The 17,861-nt window shown below is 54.9% G+C and overlaps 1 protein-coding gene across 1 annotated transcript in view; it reads right to left on the bottom strand.

Moving 5' to 3' along the window:
- Positions 1 to 900: 900 nt before the first annotated feature.
- Positions 901 to 17,861, bottom strand: part of RTN4RL1 (reticulon 4 receptor like 1) — a 41,138-nt gene continuing 24,177 nt past the window's right edge. Inside the window, exon 2 of the mRNA XM_055001688.1 lies at positions 901 to 2,280. Within this exon, the coding sequence (XP_054857663.1) occupies positions 986 to 2,280 (1,295 nt within the window). The 3' untranslated portion in view covers positions 901 to 985. The remainder of the gene's footprint in view (positions 2,281 to 17,861) is intronic.

The following is a 17,861-nucleotide window of genomic DNA, read 5'->3' on the forward strand; positions in this document are numbered from 1 at the left end:
GAGGAGTTGGGAGCACCGCAGTTTCCAAGGCGCGGTTAGCTTGCGTGTATTTTAGCCTCACAACAACCTTGTGAGGCAGGCTGGGCTAGAGAGCGATGCCCAAGGCCGCCCGGGAGATGGAACCCTGCCCCAGCTGGCCGCTGCCCACTGCAGGTTGCCTTTGCAACCAGACAGTAACGGGGGGCTTTCCCCGGAACATGGCCGCGGCCAGAGCATCGTCTCCGCCTGACCAGGAGCTCCTCCCTCCAGGCTCTGGGTTCTCCAGTTTCTGCAGAGACCTAGACTTTCTCCTGCCGGAGACCGAGTCTGCAGTTCCCGGCTGCGACAGTCCCTCCAAACCGGCCCAATATCCAGGCACTGGTGCCCCCGCCCGCCCCGCCAGAACATTTTGTCCTGCTCGCATCCTCCATCGGCACACGCTCTGCTCCCAACGGCAGCATAGACAGGTGGAGGGGACAGGTCTGTGCATTGCTTTTATTTTCTATGTGAACGACACAGACGGTACAAACCAGGCGCGCCTCGGAGGAGTGAGTCCCTTCCAGCCGGCCGCCTCTGCTTGGAACCTTTGCGCTTGAGCAGTCCTGCTAATGTGCGAGTCCTGAGAGGTTCAGGGACTGCCGAGAGAACTCCAGTCCGTTCGTCCCGCAGCCCCGAGGAGCCCAGAGGCCCGGCCCCGTGTCCGTGTGCCCCGTTTGTGCCCTGCGCCCCCGGCCCGCCCGCCCGCCCGCCGCCCCGGCTCCTTGCCCAGCAATTCCCGGGCGCCCCGAGCCCACGCTTGGCCTTGTCCCTCGGGCCGGGCTGGGGCTACTCGTGAGCAGCGCGTGCGCCGCGGCTTGCAATCCCGCCGGTGCCGCTGCGCCGCCGGCAGTTCAGGCTCTCGAAGCCCGCCGGGCTGGCCGGAGCAGGGCCGCGCTGCGGTCTCGGCCAGGCCAGGCAGCGGAAGAAGCGACGGGGCTCTGCGAGCGCCAGCCCGGGGCCGAGGCGCTCAGCGGACGATGGCCACGCAGGCCAGCAGGAAGGCCAGCAGGGCGGCGCCCGCAGGCCGCGCCCCGCCGCCGCCCAGCCCGCCGGCCGCCTGCTGGACCCCGCTGGGGGGCAGGAGCGAGGTCCGCGGGCACTTGGCCTTCTGCTTGGGCGGCCCGGCGGGCAGCAGCTCGAAGCCCAGCTTGGCCTCCTGGTCCTGCATCTCTTCCTTGCGGGGCCCCAGCGAGGCCGGCCTGGCGGTCCGGTTGCGGCCCTTGGGGCAGTGCTTGGCGGGCTTCCTGTGGCGCGGGCCGCCCTTCTCGGCGGAGGCGTGCGGCGGGGGCAGGTCCCGGGGGGCGGCCTTGTCGGCCGGGGGCAGGCGGGCGCCCTTGACCTGGTGCAGCGACTCGGCGGCCGAGCAGGCGGCGAAGGCCTCGGCGCGCAGCTCCTTCAGCTCCAGGCCGCGGCTGCGCTCGGGGAACTCGCACAGCACGCTGGAGCTGGAGCCGCGGAAGCGCCGCAGCCACTCCCAGAGCGAGCGCAGGCGGCAGCCGCAGTCCCAGGGGTTGCCGTTGAGGCGCAGGTACTCGAGGGCGCCCAGCGGGGCCAGCGCCTCCCCGGGCAGCTCCTCCAGGCTGTTGTTGAAGAGGAAGAGCAGCGTCAGGCGGCCCAGGTCGTGGAAGGCGCGCCGGTGCACGCTCTGCAGCCGGTTCTGGTGCAGCAGCAGGCGGTCCAGGTGCAGCAGGCCGCGGAAGGTGTTCTGCTGCAGGCTCCAGAGGCGGTTGCCGTGCAGGAAGAGGTGGCTCAGGTTGGCCAGGTCGGCGAAGAGGTCCTCCTGCAGGAAGGCCAGCTGGTTGTCCTGCAGGTAGAGGTACTGCAGGCTGTGCAGGCCGCCGAAGAGGCCGCTGGGCAGGGCCACCAGGCCGCAGCGGTACAGGTGCAGCGCGTGCAGGCGGCCCAGCCCGCGGAAGGTGTCCGGCGCCAGGTCGCGCAGCTGCCGGTTGTCGCCCAGGTCGAGCTCCTCCAGCTGCGCGAAGCCCTCGAAGGCGCCCGGGCCGATGAAGGTGAGGTTGTTGGAGTAGAGCCACAGCGTGACCAGCGCCGGGCTGAGGTGGCCGCGCAGCAGCACCGAGATGCGGTTGTTCTGCAGGAAGACGCGCTCGCTCTCCTCGGGGATGCCCTCCGGGATGGCCAGCAGGTGGTGCGACTGGCAGCTGACGGTCATGGGCGACGGGTAGCACACGCAGGCGGCCGGGCAGCCTCCCGAGCGGCGGATCTCCAGGCCCAGCAGCACCAGCAGCAGCTCCAGGCAGCCCCCTGGGGGAGTACAGAGGCAGCGTCAGTGCAAGAAGCGGCGGAGCGCCAAAGGGGGCGCCCTCCCCAGCCCAGCCCCAGCCCCGGCCGCTTTCTGGGTCCCCTCCCCGCAGCGCCCTCCCCCCTGGAAGGAAAGGGCCTTCTGCCTGCAGGCGAGAGCTCTCGGCCGATCCACAGCCAGCCAGCCCTACTGGCTGAGAATGGTCTCCTCGGGGACTTTGCCACGCTGGCTGCCTGAGATGTCTGAACTGGAGGTGCCCAGGGCAGGGCGGCACCTGGCACCGCCTGCCTGCCTGCCTTTGAGCCATGCCCCCCTCCCCAAGAAGCACGACTGAGGCTGGCTTAGGCCCCGGGCTCTGGCATAGTAGGACCAGAATCCTCGATCTCCTCCCAGATTGTTGCCGTCTGGTAGCTGGCCACCCTGCCCCAGGGATGTGTCTTAATGCTTGGTGGATGTGCAATATGGGCGGGGCTGTCTCTTTCAGACTTTATTGTACTGGCTGATATGCTTTAATCTAATTTATGCTATCCGTTTTTATTGTGTTTATTACTACCTGTGATCCGCTCTGAGCCCGCTTGCGGGGAGAGCGAAATATAAATTGAATAAAATAAAAAAGAAAAAAAAAGTGCCTGCCCAGCATCTCCGCTGGCTCGAGCAGAGGAAAGGCCTGGGAGATGCCTGCACTGGAGATGCCCGGGCCTGGACTTGCCACCCCCAACCCCGCCTCTCTCGCTCATGCCCCGGCCTTGTCTTCTCTTCCCTCCAGTGGATCCAGCCCTTCTTGCATCGCCCACCCGGCCAAGAAGCCCCGGTGAGCCGCCCTTCCGCACTGTCTCCCGCCCTGGCCACCCTGCTCATCCCAGCCCCTTCCAGTGAACGCTCCTTGCTGCGGCCTGCCTCTGGCTTCCGCTCCGTTCCCGAAAAACATCGAAGAACATGATCGAGGCCCCTCGCGCCCGCCCCTGCCTGTTATGGACCCTAAAATATTCATGCCCGGCCTGCCGACGAGGAGTCGGAGGTCTGCGGCGCATCCGGCGGCTGTTTAAGCTGCCATTTGGAACCCCTACAAATCCCTTCCTTTAAACATATCCGCTCAAAGCCCCCGGGGGCGGTCCCAGGCGCCGGCGGGAAGCCAAGCAGGCCCGGGGCTGGGGCGAGCCCGCGCCAAGGATCTCCTAGGAACCCACCCCACCCCTGTGCTCTGCCTGGAAGCGAGGCAGGCCAGGCCCTCCGAACAGGAAAGACGCCCCCCAAAAGAAAGCAAACTCTGGCCCGAGCCTTGGCTCATCCGCACCCGGGGGAGGAAAAGAGGCTTGGCTGCTGCCCACGAGGCACCCAGTGTCGCGCCGAGAGCCCTGACGTTTGTCTCTTGCTGCCCTGCATCAAACCCCGGCGGCCCCTCCCATCCCCCGCCAGCTCAGCCATCCTCGGGACACCGCCTTGCAAGGTCGACCAGCTCGCTAAGATCGGGAACGCAGGGCATTCTGGGAGAGCCTTATGGCCACAGCAGGATTTTACTCTGAGTTTACTCCATTTCCCCTCTCACAACAAGCCGGTGAGGTAGGCAAGGCTGAGCGTTTGTGACTGGCCCTAGGTCAGCCCGCAAGTTTCCACGGCACAGCGGGGGATCGAACCCGGTAGCTCTCCCTAACCCTTGTAAGGCAGGGCAGGGGCTTCATTGGGGGAGGGAGAGCGGCTGGCCTGAGGCCCAGTCCTGCTCCGTCGCTCGACGGCCTTTAACCGCGGTGGGATCTGCTGAGAACAGGAGGGAGGCGGCAAAGGAGGCGGCCCGCGCCTTTTCTGGGGCTTTTGGGGATCCGCAGGCCAAACCTGCTCCGGCCCAGGGGCGCCGAAAGACGAGCGACGCGTTTCAACGGCAAGCTCCTACTGAAATCCGCGGGGCTAGTCTCCCGGGCGGCCCCAGGCTTTGGTTTCATCCGGCGAGGACAGGCGAAGGCGGCGACTCCTATGCCACCTTCTGCTCGCAGCAGTCCTGAGGCCCAGACGCGACGCGGCTCTTTCGGGGAAGCCACCTGCAAGGCCCTGCGCCTTCGTGGGCAGCCACTGAAACTCTTGAGCGGGCGCTGGACCGAAAGGGGGGTGGAATTCAGGCCAGGACGGACCCGCCGCTCCCCGGTGGTTTCCCGCAGGGGCTGGAGATTGGCGCGGGCGCAGGCCCTAGAGCCACCGCGGCCCTCCGGCTGCTGCAGCACTTGCAGCTCCCTCTGGGGAGAGCTTTTTCCCGACAGGCAGGCAGGCAGGCAGGCAGCCCGCCTCGGCCCGGGGGATTGGATTGGGCTGCGGGCCTCGCTCGACGGCGGGCCCGCCCAGCCGAGTCTCTCGGGGGTTGCTGTTCCGGGGCCGGCCTGGCCTGGCCGCATCCGTGCGCGGGTCCCCGGAGCTGCCTCTCGCCTCCTCTGCCTGGCCACGGCGCCTCCCTCCGTCGTCAAAGCGCCCGGCCGGAGGCATCGCGGCTCTCCCCGCGGGCAGGCGGGCAGACTTGCCCGCTGGGGCCTGGCCGCCTTGTTTACTGCAGGGCTCTGGTGGCTCCCGCGGGGCAAGAGCAGCTGACGCCGCTGGCCCGGCAGCCTTCCGACGAGGCGGCCTGGCCCGCGACGGTGCGGGGCTGCGGATGCCGCTGCCCCCATAAATAACTGACTGGTCGCAGCTGTTGTGGATGCGCGTTTCGGAGCGTCTGTCCGCTGTTGCCAGTCCTCGTCCTGCCCCGTCGGTTCTGCAGAAGGATAAATGAGAACCAGGCGGGCGTCTTGTCGCCAGTGGGCGAGGGAAGCCGGGGTTTCAGAGTCATCAGGTCCGCCAATGTGAAGCTTCCCTTTCCAAGAGAAAGTTGATGGCGGAGGGGTGGGAGCTGGAGAGAAGCTGCTATCTCTGAGCCCCTTAGGGAGGTGGAAAGCTGGTGAAAGTCAGCCTGGTTGGACTAGGATCTGAGAAAGCCAAGTTCAAGTCCCCACTCTGCCATGGAAGCTTTCTGGGTGACCTTGGGCCAGTCACAGGCTCTTAGCCTAACCTACCCAACGAGGTTGGTGTGAGGATAAAATGGGGGGAAAGGAGAACAATGCGGCTTTGGCTCCCTACTGGGGAGACAGGTGGGGTATAAACGAGGTAAACATACAAATAAATAAAGAGTCCCTTAAAGCACCGAGTGCGGGATATGGGGGAATGCCTGCCGAGCACCAAGCCCTCCCCAGATTATCTGTGAACGTATCCCAGTACTATTGGGGAGGTGGCAGGATAGGAATACATTCTCTAAAATAATGCAGAAAGGGTTGCAATACCCCGATGAAAATTCAGTTGTCAAATTGTGAGGGCAGTTATTATACACAGTTACTAAATTAGGAGTGAGTCCCACTGGACTGATGGAACTGCTTTGTTAAGTTAGGGAACACTGGTGTGGAATAATCAGGCATGTTTTCCAGATTGTAGATTAAAAGAGTTCCTCAGAGGCTTAGAGAGGGCAGCAGGCCAGGCCGTGTAGCAGTAGCCCTGTGCCAGGAACTGGATACAATCAATCATGTTCAAGGAAAACCAGACTTGTGACTCTAGCCAGCTGCTATCCCTTCGGTAGCTGTTGCTGCTTCCTTCACAAGGTTTCTAGGCAGCATCTGCCAATCTGAATAAGAAGAAGTTGGCATTATAACAGCAATGGTCTTAAATGGCCCCAGATTTTCCCAGTCGCTCCCCAGAAGGGTCACTCCTGGGTGATCCCTGATGTCTGTCTTCACTGCTTTTGACTTCTAGCCAGACATTGCAGATAAACTCTTTGCATTTGCGTGGGGCTAGCTGGGGTGTAGAAACAGGAAGTGATAGTGCTGAGGCCTAAGTGCCAGCACTGAATATGCTCTGTGGACCTCAGCTTGCCTGCATTCAGCACTGAGGCAACAGAGGTGATCTGGAACACTTGTGAGCAGTGCCTGGCAGAGGGGTGGCGATCAATATCCTTCCTTGCCCCTCCCTATGGTGGCAAGAGCAGAATCAATGGGATGCTATCAGGTCCCTTTCACACATGCCCAGTGCTTGAGAGGGTTCCAAAGAACTTTGTGTTTATGATATTAGGCATGCCTGAAACAAACCCTGTCCTCTCTAACCAGTACAAGTTTATCCCTCATTTCTTCAAATGAGTCCCAAGGGGTTCTCCCATCCATTTCACACTCACAGCAACTCTGTGTGGTAGATTAGACTGGGGTGGGGGTGAATGACCTAAAGTTTCCCCAGTTGTTCACCCATGAGTCATCCCAGCTTTATATCAGAGTACGGATTTGAACTTGGGACTCCCAAATGGGAGTTGACACTCTAAACTATTAACAACAGAGCAAAGAAAGGGCGGGGGGAGAACCCTCCCGTGGGAAGTATATTCAACACAGTCACACAGTACTTGATTACATATAAATTTAGGTTTAAAGTGCAAGGTGTAACAAATATGTGCAGTACAGTTAGTGAGAGAAATATACTATAAATATGCACAATAAATAATCTTAAATTCAACATCCAAGATGCAATACAAAATTCACATGGTCCCTAAGAGGTTGGGCTCCAAAATGATTGATCAGTCTCTAGAGTCACGTGTATGTGTATGAGAGCCAGTTTGGTGTAGTGGTTAAGAGCACGGGACTCTAATCTGGAGAGCCGGGTTTGATTCCCCACTCCTCCACGAAGCCAGCTGGGTGACCTTGGGCAAGTCACAGTTCTCTGGAGCTCTCTCAGCCCCACCCACCTCACAGGGTGACTGTTGTGGGGTAATAATAACACTTTGTAAACCGCTCTGAGTGGGCATTAAGTCGTCCTGAAGGGCGGTATATAAATCAAATATTATTATCGAATGTTATTATGTGTGGTGCCTTCAAGTCATAGCTGACTTATGGCAACCCCTGGCGGGGTTTTCATGGCAAGAGACTATCAGAGGTGGTTTGCCATTGCCTGCCTCTGCAACCTTCATTGGAGGTCTCCCATCCAAGGCCAACCCTGCTTAGCTTCTGAGATCTGACGAGATCAAGCTCACCTTGGCTACTCAGGTCAGGGCCTATAATCACTATGTTCCTGTTATTTATCCCACAAGTCACCAACGGGTGCTCCTATCAAGAGGCTCCCAGTCGTCAGGTGAGTAAACAAGTCCTTAATAGCTTATATTATTAATGTGCTTTCCTTTTCCTGTTGCAGGTGGCAGATCTAGGAGAGTCAAGAGGATACCACCCATTAGTTGAGGCCAGTTTCAACAGTCTCTTTCTCAAGGATGTATTAAATAACATTCGACATAGATTCCAAAGTGGAACATCAGAAGTGTACCTTCTGGTGCCCTCAAGTCATAGCTGCCTTTTGATGTCCATTGACAGTCTGTAGCCGTCGAAGGCTACAGACCATCGATGGCTATGTTGCAGACATCCATGTTTTGAAGCTTTTGGAATCTTTGCTCTGTTGTTTGTTACCCAGGGGTGCCTCTGTGTTTTGGCTGCTCTAAATACTAAACCCTACCAGTTATCTGCAAGACTGGCAGTGGTCCTCAGAGGGAATGGCTTTCTAAGGCCTCATGGGGATTTGGAGCCTAGGATGAGATTCCAACTTGGCATACTTCCCCACTGGCAGTCTTAGTGGCTCCCTCTCGACTTTAGCGAGCCCCTTTCCCCACTAAATCCAAGGGGATGGGTTGGGTTCTGTGAGCAACCAGGTGCCGAGAACAAAAGCCGCATCAGGTGGCGAAGAGCGCGGCAGCCCTGGCCGGACCCTATCTTGCTTTTCTTGGCTGAGCCGAGAAGCATCTCCTTGGTTCTGGCAGTGATGTGGGGGTCAGCGCATTCCCGTATTCCCCACCCCACCCCGCCACTGTGTCTCAGCCTGCTGCCAGACGGGGGGACATTTTCAAGGTCATATGGAAGTTCCCCTCCTCCAGCTTGCCACTTATTGCAGTTTTAAAGCCAGCCATAAATTTTGTACTGTAATAATAAGGAAAATCAATAGCACCGACCAAAACTCCAGCTTTATCTTTCATTGCAGCCGGGCCTGGAACCTCCCCACGGGGCTTTGCTTCTGAGCCAGACAAATGAATGAGAGAAGGTGGGCAGCTGCCCTGCACGCCAGGCGTCTGGCCTTTGGGATGGGTGAGGACGGGGTTAATTTTTGCCATTTCTTCCCATTACTCTTGTTTGAAATAAAACTCCAGACAGGGTCTTCTTGATGGGCGGCTGCACCCAAGCTCTGACTCCAGCCAAAGGAGCATTTTGTAGTTCGTTCCAAGTCCGGCTCATCCTTGGGATGGCTTTGCCCTTCTGACTAGCTAAGAGTCCTGCATTGCTTGGGAGCTTGCAAAGCACAGTCAGGTGGGGGAATTTTCTGCAGAGGAAGGTTCCCCCCAGGGCTGCTTCTGTTAAAGGGAGCTACTTGGGAGGCCTTTCCCTGCCAGATAACAGTGAGCTAGATGGGCCAATGTTCAGAACTGGGAGAAGGCAGCTTCTAATGTTCATACATGTTCAAGGCTGTCCCAGGTCCGGAGACATTATGCCTGGGTCCTGGCCTGACCCAGGAAGGGGCAGTCGACAGCCTTCTTTTTTTGACAGGAAAAGACCAGCTTGGCTTCTGCATGTTAATGAGCACTGAATCTTATCCCTATAAAGGACAGTCATCAAGGGTCAGCACGTGAAGCTGTAGCTTGTCAACCCAAACAAGGACTTGGTAGGATGCCTGGAGAGTCAACTGTTCCCCCCAATCCAGCTCACTCTGCTCTGCCATGGTATCCTGCTCTTGCCCAGGTTTTTGCCCACCAGCTCCTATTTTCCAGCCAGGCCTCTCCAGGTGCAGCTAGCTGGGCTGCTCCTTCTCTTCGCTTCCCCTTGAGCCTCTTTGGGAAGTGCCAGGGCTAGAGAAGATTGTGGGCAATTCCAGAGGCCTGCATTCAGCTGACGCCTCTCCCCAGCATCTTATCAAGAGGCCGTAGTCCCAATAAGGAGTGTCTCACTCACTCCTCCTCTAGTGGTGGTGGAGAGTTTGAGCTGGAGCTTTGCTGTCAAGTACAAGGATCGGGGAGCTGAGTGTTGACCTTACCAGCCAGGTCAGGCAAAACTGATCAGTAAATCACCATCACCTTGCTGTCCTCTGATATGCTGCGGCCCAATGGTGCTTTCCACCCACACTGGAGCCATAGAGTCTTACTGGGAGCGGGCTAGCTGGGCTTCCCAGAAGAGGTCAGCTTAGCAGCTGCCCTCACCCCTGACGACACCCACACAAGATCCTGCAGTGGTTCACAGTCCTACCATCACTTCCCTACAAGCCCACGGGAACCAGTTGCTCTCTGGGAATTGCAATGCAACCCCCCCTCCCCGATATCTAATTCCCAGAGACACAGAGCCCCTGATCCATTCATTATGAGGCAGTTGCACATTCAAAGATTTGCAAAAGTGGATTCCTGGCAGAGTGTGAGCAGAAGGGGGGCACATGGCATAGTCAGCAATTTTTTGACAGCACCCAATGGAGGTGAGGGAATGCGTCTTCCTGAATTGCAAAAGTCCTCGAGGATTTTCTCTCCCCCCCCGCCCCCCCGGGGCACGTGCCATTGCAGACAAGGGGAGAGATTCCACTCCCTTATTTCCCAGTTCATCCTGGTAGATAAGGGCTAGATAGAAACCTTGCTTTCTTATTTTTTTAACAAAAGTCAAACCTCCATGTCCAGGGAACAGTGTACTTCGAGTGCTGTTCTTGGGGTTTCGTGGAGCCACCTGGCTGGCCACTGTGAGAAACCTAGCCTCACATAGTGGTTAAGTGGTTCAGCTGCAAATCAGCACTCTACTGGTTCAAATCCCACGACTGCCATGAGCTCAGTAGGTGGCCTTGGGTAAGCCACTCCTCTCAGCCCCAGCTCCCCAGCTGTATTGTGGGGATAATAATAATGCTAACTTGTTTGCTACTCTGGGTGGGGCACTAATTTGTCTAGAAAAGCAGTATATAAGTGTTGTTGTTGTTGTGAGGATAGAATGGAGCAGAAAATGATTGCTTCCCATTGGGAAGAAACAAAGTAAATAAATACATAAAATACTAAAATAGTAAAGAGTCCAGTAGCACCTTTAAGACTAATAATAATAACAACAACAACATTAGATTTATATACTGCCCTTCAGGACAACTTAATGCCCACTCAGAGCGGTTTACAAAGTATGTTACTATTATCCCCACAACAGCAAACACCCTGTGAGGTGGGTGGGGCTGAGAGAGCTCCAGAGAGCTGTGACTAGCCCAAGGTCACCCAGCTGGCTTCAAGTGGAGGAGCGGGGGATCAAACCCGGCTCTCCAGATCAGAATCCCGGCGCTCTTAACCACTACACCAAACTGGGCAGAGAGATCTAGGTGGTGAGGGGAGGGGAGAGAGGGTGCAGGGAGTAAGGGTCATGTAAATGTTAAATGTTACATGACCCTTAAATGTAAATGTTAAGTGTTACATGACCCTTAACTGTAAATGTTAAACGTTACATGACCCTTAAATGTAAATGTTAAATGTTACATGACCCTCACTCCCTGCACCCTCTTCCCCCTCCCTTCACCACTTAGATATCTCTGGCTAGTTTCTTCATACCCTCCATGCATCTGACGAAGAGAACTGTGGCTCTCGAAAGCTTATGCTACAATAAAGTTGGTCGGTCTTAAAGGTGCTACTGGACTCTTTACTATTTTGTTACTACGGACTAACACGGCTAACTCCTCTGGATCTATAAAATACTAGTGTACCCAACGGCGTTTTGTTGCCCTTCATGGATCTGGATACAGATTGGGCTTTTAAACTTCTGGGAATGGTTAGCAATTGAATAAACAGAGCCTTTTGGCTTGCTATGAGTTTGCGCTGATCTCCCACTCGCTTTCCAATCAGATGAGCACCCATCCAGCCAGGTGTCCTTACTGTCCCTGGGAAATTCCTACAAAGGAGAGGAGTGATGCTCTATCAGAACATGGATTCTCCCATGGCTCCTAGAGGGCATCCAGTCCTGTCAGGGCAGCCCCTTTCCCCCTCCCAAGGAAGCAGGAGGCAGGAGCCGGCTTCTCCAAAGGGAAAGACATCCCTGCTTTCCTGCCTAATGAGATCAGCCAGCATAGCAGCCAGTGGGCATGGCAAGACTTTGGGTGAGGAACACAAGTGGGCTTTTTGCTATCACACACACACACACACATCCCCTGTTCTGACAAAGAGTTTTCAGCTTTGGTAGCCACTGGTAGATCTATTTGCAACAGATGAAAACAAGCAGGCGTGACTACACAGCCCAGTGCAGGCACCATAGTAACAAATGCTCCCCAGGCCCCAGTGCTGCCGAGCGCCTTCTTGCTGCTGGAGCTTCTCCTGCCAGCTCTTTGAAGGACAGGGGTGCAGAACTCACCTTGGCCCAGCCATGGAATTGTGGAAAGGAGAGCGACGCAGCCAATGGCAATGGGCCACTCTGGTGTCCTTAAGGGAGGACTTTACCTCTCAGAGGGCAGGACACCGAATGACCTCTGGGAGTCTCTCCCTTATCTGCTACCTGCAGGGTTCCCTCCATCCTGCCCTGCCAGAGGTACCAGGTTTGGCCTGTAGCTCAACCGTCGCTCATCCCCCCACTCACGTGACTTTCTGACTCCTGCTGCTCAGTTTACCGCAGTTAAAGAAAATTGAAAAGTGTTGAAAAGAAAACAAGGGAAGGTATTTCTGGCAGAAGGTGAAAGGAGAGGCTCGGCTAATTAAAAGCCGAGGGGATGCATTGCCCAGGCCAGGCAGCTGCGCTGCTCTCCAGAGGGGCAGAAGCCTTTGAAATGCCTCAACAGGCAAGCCTTTCATCCCACCTGATGCTGGCCGAGAGGGCCCCCAGACGGCCTGGCTTCCGAGGGGGAAAGAGAGAGCAGCCACCATGAGGGGTTTTCATTGGGGGCCCAGTCCAGAGGACAGCCACTGTAGCCTGGAAACTGTGGATTGTCTTGAGTCTTCCCATTTCCCAGTCCTTTTATCAATCCAGGCACCATCAGAAAGGCATCAGTGCCAGGCTGTGCAGAAACAGGCACTGGACGTGATGGGTGGGAGGGGTGTGTGCCGGGGCTGCGACTGCTAAGGCTGCATGCCTCATCATGTCTGTGAAACCATTTGCCAGTGGGGATTGTCTTTATAGCCCAGGTACCCCTGCTTTGAGGGTTTTTAAAGGCCATATGCAGGGCTTTTTTCAGTGGGAACGTGATGGAACGGAGTTCCGGCACCTCTTAAAAATGGTCACATGGCCGGTGGCCCCACCCCCTGATCTCCAGACAGAGGGGAGTTTAGATTGCCCTCAACCCATGCAGTGCAGAGGGAAATCTAAACCCCCCTCTGTCTGGAGATCAGGGATGGGGCCACCGGCCATGTGACCATTTTCACCTAGGGCAATTTAAACTTTAAAAAACTCCCCCCTTGTTCCAGCTGACCCAAAGTGAGGTCATTGTGCGGTCTTGCATTCCACCACTGAGTTCCACCACCTCTTTTCCCAGAAAAAAAGCCCTGGCCATATGACTGTGAAGAGAAGCATGGAATCATGGGGGGGGGGGTAACATCGGGAAAAATCTTGTCAATCATTTATGTGGGCTCCAAAAGATCTGGTCTCCTGTGTCCTGCCATGAGCTCACCTTGTGCTTCAGGATAAGTCCCTACCTGCCTTCCCTCAACTTTCCTATCCATAAAGTGAGGATAGTAGCAATTGATTTCACGAGACAAATACAGAGCAAATTCTAGACGGATACCTGTGCCGGACTGTTGCATCAGAACCTGCAAAGGTATCTGGAATGCCTTAAAGTAACACACACCAAGCATAAACATGTGAAGGGCAGCACTCACTTTCCCAGGTGCACAAAGTCTAGAACGGTCTAGGAAGGTCCCAAAAGGCCATGCCTGGGACCAAGAGAGCCTGCCACTGTCCTGTCTGTGTTCCAGGGCTTTTTGCTGGTTTGGTAGCAGTGACTGTATACCAGTTTGTGCATTAAAGAGAACCATTCTTGGAGGAGGCCAAGGACATCTCCAAGATCTCCCCCCTCCCTACAGAGGCTGCAGGCTCAGGACCTTCTACCAGGCGCCCTTCCCCCATCTCAGCCTGCAAGTTCCTCCTCTCAGCCGGCTTCACGGCTGCCATCATTTCTTGGAATAACCTTTCAGCTTTCATTTAGAGCCTCTCTCTTCCCACTGAGCAGCCTCAACCGTGAACACTTTGCTAATTGCAACTTTTAATATGCTGGATGGAAAGTCCAGGAGATCAAAGCAAGCAACTGCCATAACGATGTGGGCCATCATGAAAAGAGGACTCGTGGGGTGGGAGGCGGGGAGTGGTGGAGATGTGGCAACCCGTGTCCAGGGAGAAATGGCTTGACTTAATTCTAGGATCTGGTTCGCAGCATCTTTGCCCCCCCTCTAAAATCTATGAGAAAGGAGCCAAACATCCCCAGTAGATGGTGGGGGCAGAGCAGATCTAGGCAGCACAGTATCCAAGGGGGGGGGGGGGTTTAAGTGGAGACGAAATGGCAAGCGGCATCATTCCCAAGACTCAATTCTGTTACTGAGGACCGCCCAGGGTTCCCTTCTGGACTTGGGAAGTTGTAGAAAGAGTCAGAGGAGATCTGCAAAGGGCGCTGATCGTTTGTCTACTAATTCTAGGAAATGGCCTCACCCTTAGACCATAGAGCTCTATCTCTTCTGCCTGGTATAGGGCTGCCTGCTCCAGGTTCAGAAATTCCTGGAGATTTTGGGGCCAGATCCTGGAAGTGGACGGGGTTTGGGGAGGGATCCTCCGCAGCATATTATGCCATAGAGCCCATGCTCCAAAACAGCAATTTTCTCCAGGGGAATGGATCTCTATGGCCTGGAGATCAGTTGTAATTCCTGGAGATCTCCAGCGAACACCTGGAAGCTGGCAACCCTAGCCTGGCCACAGCTTTCCAGTATCTTGAGCTTTCCCAGCACTCACTCCCTGCAGTCCCTCAATTGCAGGTGCCTGGGGTTGAACCCATGACCTTCTATGGGTCAAGCAGCTGCTCCGCCACCATAATGGTCCCTCCTCATAAGATGTGGCCTTCTACAGCATCAAACCAATACTCCCCCTTGTTAGTATTGGTTTAATGCTATAGAACAGGGGTGGCCAAACTTCCTTAATGTAAGAGCCACGTAGAATAAACGTCAAATGTTTGAGAGCTGCAAGACATGGTGCATTGAAATGACTTCAGATGAAGAGGTGGGTTTGGGGGAGTTTCCTGAAAGTGACATCACAGGAAGGGGTAGGGTTTTGGTGCAGTATGCTGGAAGTGACATCATTGGAAGTGACACCATCACCTAACCTTAGACTTGGAAGTGACATCACAAAAGTGATGTCACATCCTTGCTAGGGTTCACCCCCAAAGTCCCCAGGTATTTTCTGAGTCAAACCAAGCAACCTCAACATTTTTATTGAAAATATGAAAGACAAGGAAGGAAGGAAGGAAGGAAGGAAGGAAGGAAGGAAGGAAGGAAAAGGGAGGGAAAGACATGGAAAGAAAGAAGGAAAGGGAGGGAAAGGCATGGAAAGAAAAAAGGAAGGGAAGGGAAATAAAATGTATAGCCATGGCGATACTCAGAGACCTCCGGGAGCCATATAGTATGTCTAGAACAGCCACATGTGGCTCCTGAGCCACAGTTTGGCCACCCCTGCTATAGAAGGCCACATCTTAGAACTGATCTCTATCAGATAACTGAGAGGGTTTTTTCTCGGTGCTTGCTAGAGAGTGACCCTGAGACTTTCGGCATGCAAAGTTTCCAAGGTGCAGCCTCTCTTCCTAGGAGAAAAGCTTCCAAGACCCTGATGAGCTAGACGTAGGTATCAGCAGCTGTCTGTTGGTGGCTGAGCCTGTAGTCTTAGGATGATTGAAACCTTTGCAAAAAAAGGAACCTTCATAGGGTGCCCTCCACCCCCTGCCAAGGCCCTCACTTGGCTATGAAGGATCTTTGAATGTTTAGCTTTAGTGTATTTTTAAGGTAATAGGGGAGACCTTTGGCTGGGAATGGTTTTTTTTAACTCTGGCTGGTTCCCACATTGGGAGAGTGAAAGGCAAAGGTGTAGGCTCCTTTGTTATGAGAAAGGGAGCATGTCTGAATCAAAAAAAGGGGGGGCTCTAGTCTTGACCCACAATGCCTAGCTTTGACAAAGATTGGTACGACAAACCTTTGGGTCCACTGAATTACAGCTCCAGAGGAGTTAGCCATGTTAATCTGTAGTTGCAAAATAGTAAAGAGTCCAGTAGCACGATGGTTGTTGTGGGTTTTCCGGGCTGTATTGCCATGGTCTTTGCATTGTAAAGAGTCCAGTAGCACCTTTAGGACTAACCAACTTTATTGTAGCATAAGCTTTCGAGAACCACAGGTCTCTTCGTCAGATGCATTGAAAGCTTATGCTGCAATAAAGTCGGGGAGTCTTCAAGGTGCTACGGGACTCTTTACTGTTTTGAATTACAGCTGTTACTTTTCCTGTTCAGGTATGTCACCCAGCTGTTGTCAGGTGTAGGATCCTTTGACATGGGTTGTAGTGCAACAGCCACAGGGCCTGTGGTTCACAGCCTGTGGCCCAGAATGAGCAGGATTAGTGGATCTAGGATCGGGGACCAGCCTAGAAACTGGAGTCATGCTGCACATATCTGTCTTGGAGTGCTGATTTTCAAAATTACGTACTTGGTTTTTTAAATTTTTTTGTAAGCAGCTTTGAGTCCCCTGAGGGGAGAAAAGCAGGCTATAAGACTAAAATTAATCCCTTCCTGACAGGTGTTGTTTGCTGTCCATCTGATGCAAGCGAAAGAGCGCTGTGTTCCGTCAAAGGACGGCTGGTACTCCATTGCATTTGACAAACTGTTCCTTCCTGCTGTGAGAAGACTGTTGCAATCAGGGATGGGAGATTTCTCAGGGGGCCAGGCCAGTTCCTTGGGAAGCTCCTGCCTCCTTTCATTACTATATTTAATAAACATGCCCACGCTGCCTTTTACAGACTCTGTATCCCAGATGGAAGGCCGGTTTTTTGGGAAGGATTAATTAGGCCCTGGATGGGACTCCCAAGAACCCAAATGAGGGGCAAAGAGCCACATTCCTCTGCCCATCTTTGCCAGCATCCCCCTATCCAGCTCCATCATTGATTCCTCAGAGCATATATCAGCCACTTCGTAGTCCCCACAGACCCCTGTGGCTCACTGCCTGTGGCATGACCATTCACACTCCTGCTGCCAAGCAAGAGACAGGCAAGCAGGCGGAGATTTTTTTTGCCGACCTGCTACAGATTCAATTATAGGCGCACGTTTGGCCCCGACAGCTCCACTCAGCACTGTCCCAACCCACAGCAGCGCCTCAGCGCAGCCAGGCGGGGAGGCCCATTACGAGCCTATAATCCAATCACTGAGCCTTGCCGGGCGAGTGCTGTGGGAGAGCCGGCTCCACTGATCGCGTTGCTCTGTCCAGACTGGCTGCTTCACACTTAATGGAGTCAAGCACCAGAGGGAGACGCCATTGCCGGCAGCCCTGGAGAGTGGCTCCCTCCCTCCCCTGGAAATGGGTGAAAGAGGAACGCCAGAGGGGTCGGGCTGGCAGGGGATCCACCCAGAACAAGACCAGCCCCTATCCCAGTTGTAAAGCCAGGCTGCAGTATGAACACCTGTCACAACCATCCCAACGAGTGTCGCTCTTAATCCTGGAAGGTGTTGGCCTGTCTGTCTCTTTCTGGCCTCCCCTTCTAACAAACGTAGTGAGAATTACAGGTGCAAGGGTTGTCATTAAATGCACGCACAGTTTGTTCACACCCTACCCCTCAAGAGCCGAGGAGAGGGTCCAGCAGGATCTAAGCATTTCTTCAGTAGTTGCTGTCCTGCCCTTTCAGCCATGGAGACAAAATCCCTCTTGACATTCCTGATGGCTTAGTTGAGCTGGATGCCCCTCACCCCCAACTACTCCCTCTTGGGTCCAAATTTTTCTGTACTCCTGACATAGGGCCACAGGTTAAAGCAGAGTTCCCTGAGTCAGTTTGCAGAATGGCAGGACCATGGGGTGGTGCTAGCGGCATTTCTAAACCAATAGGTAATGAAGCATAAAACAGGGAAGGTTCCACTCTTGGCCCTCTTCTAATTTAAGTACCGTGGGTAAGGAATCGGCTTTTCAAGAACTGGAGAGCCTTACCATGTGGAATACGGGCACGACATTACTGGCCTGCCTTACAGGGCTCGGCCTTAAGCTAACTAGCAAAGTAGGCCCATGGGATTCTGGGAAGATGCCATTGATCTGGGAAGATGCCATTGATCTCTAGGCGCCTTCCTGCCAGCCTGTGGGCCGTTCAGCTCCAACGGCCCATTAGAGGATGCTCCTATGCTGCCACAAGGAAAAGGACCTGGCATTGTCCTTTAAGGATCTACTGGAGCACGTGCATAGGGGGTTAGCTTTCTTTCAGGCATACTGGGAGGGCAAAAATACTCTGCTGCTTCCATTCCCCGTGTACACACAGGTAAAGACAGTAATGAAGGCTTATCTTCACCACTACAGCTTTGCCCAAAAGAATTCTGGGAACTGTAGTTTTTTGGGGGGATTGGTCAAGTTACTTCCTCATGGACC

Source organism: Eublepharis macularius, chromosome 17, assembly GCF_028583425.1.
Source record: "Eublepharis macularius isolate TG4126 chromosome 17, MPM_Emac_v1.0, whole genome shotgun sequence".
Lineage (NCBI taxonomy): Eukaryota > Metazoa > Chordata > Lepidosauria > Squamata > Eublepharidae > Eublepharis > Eublepharis macularius.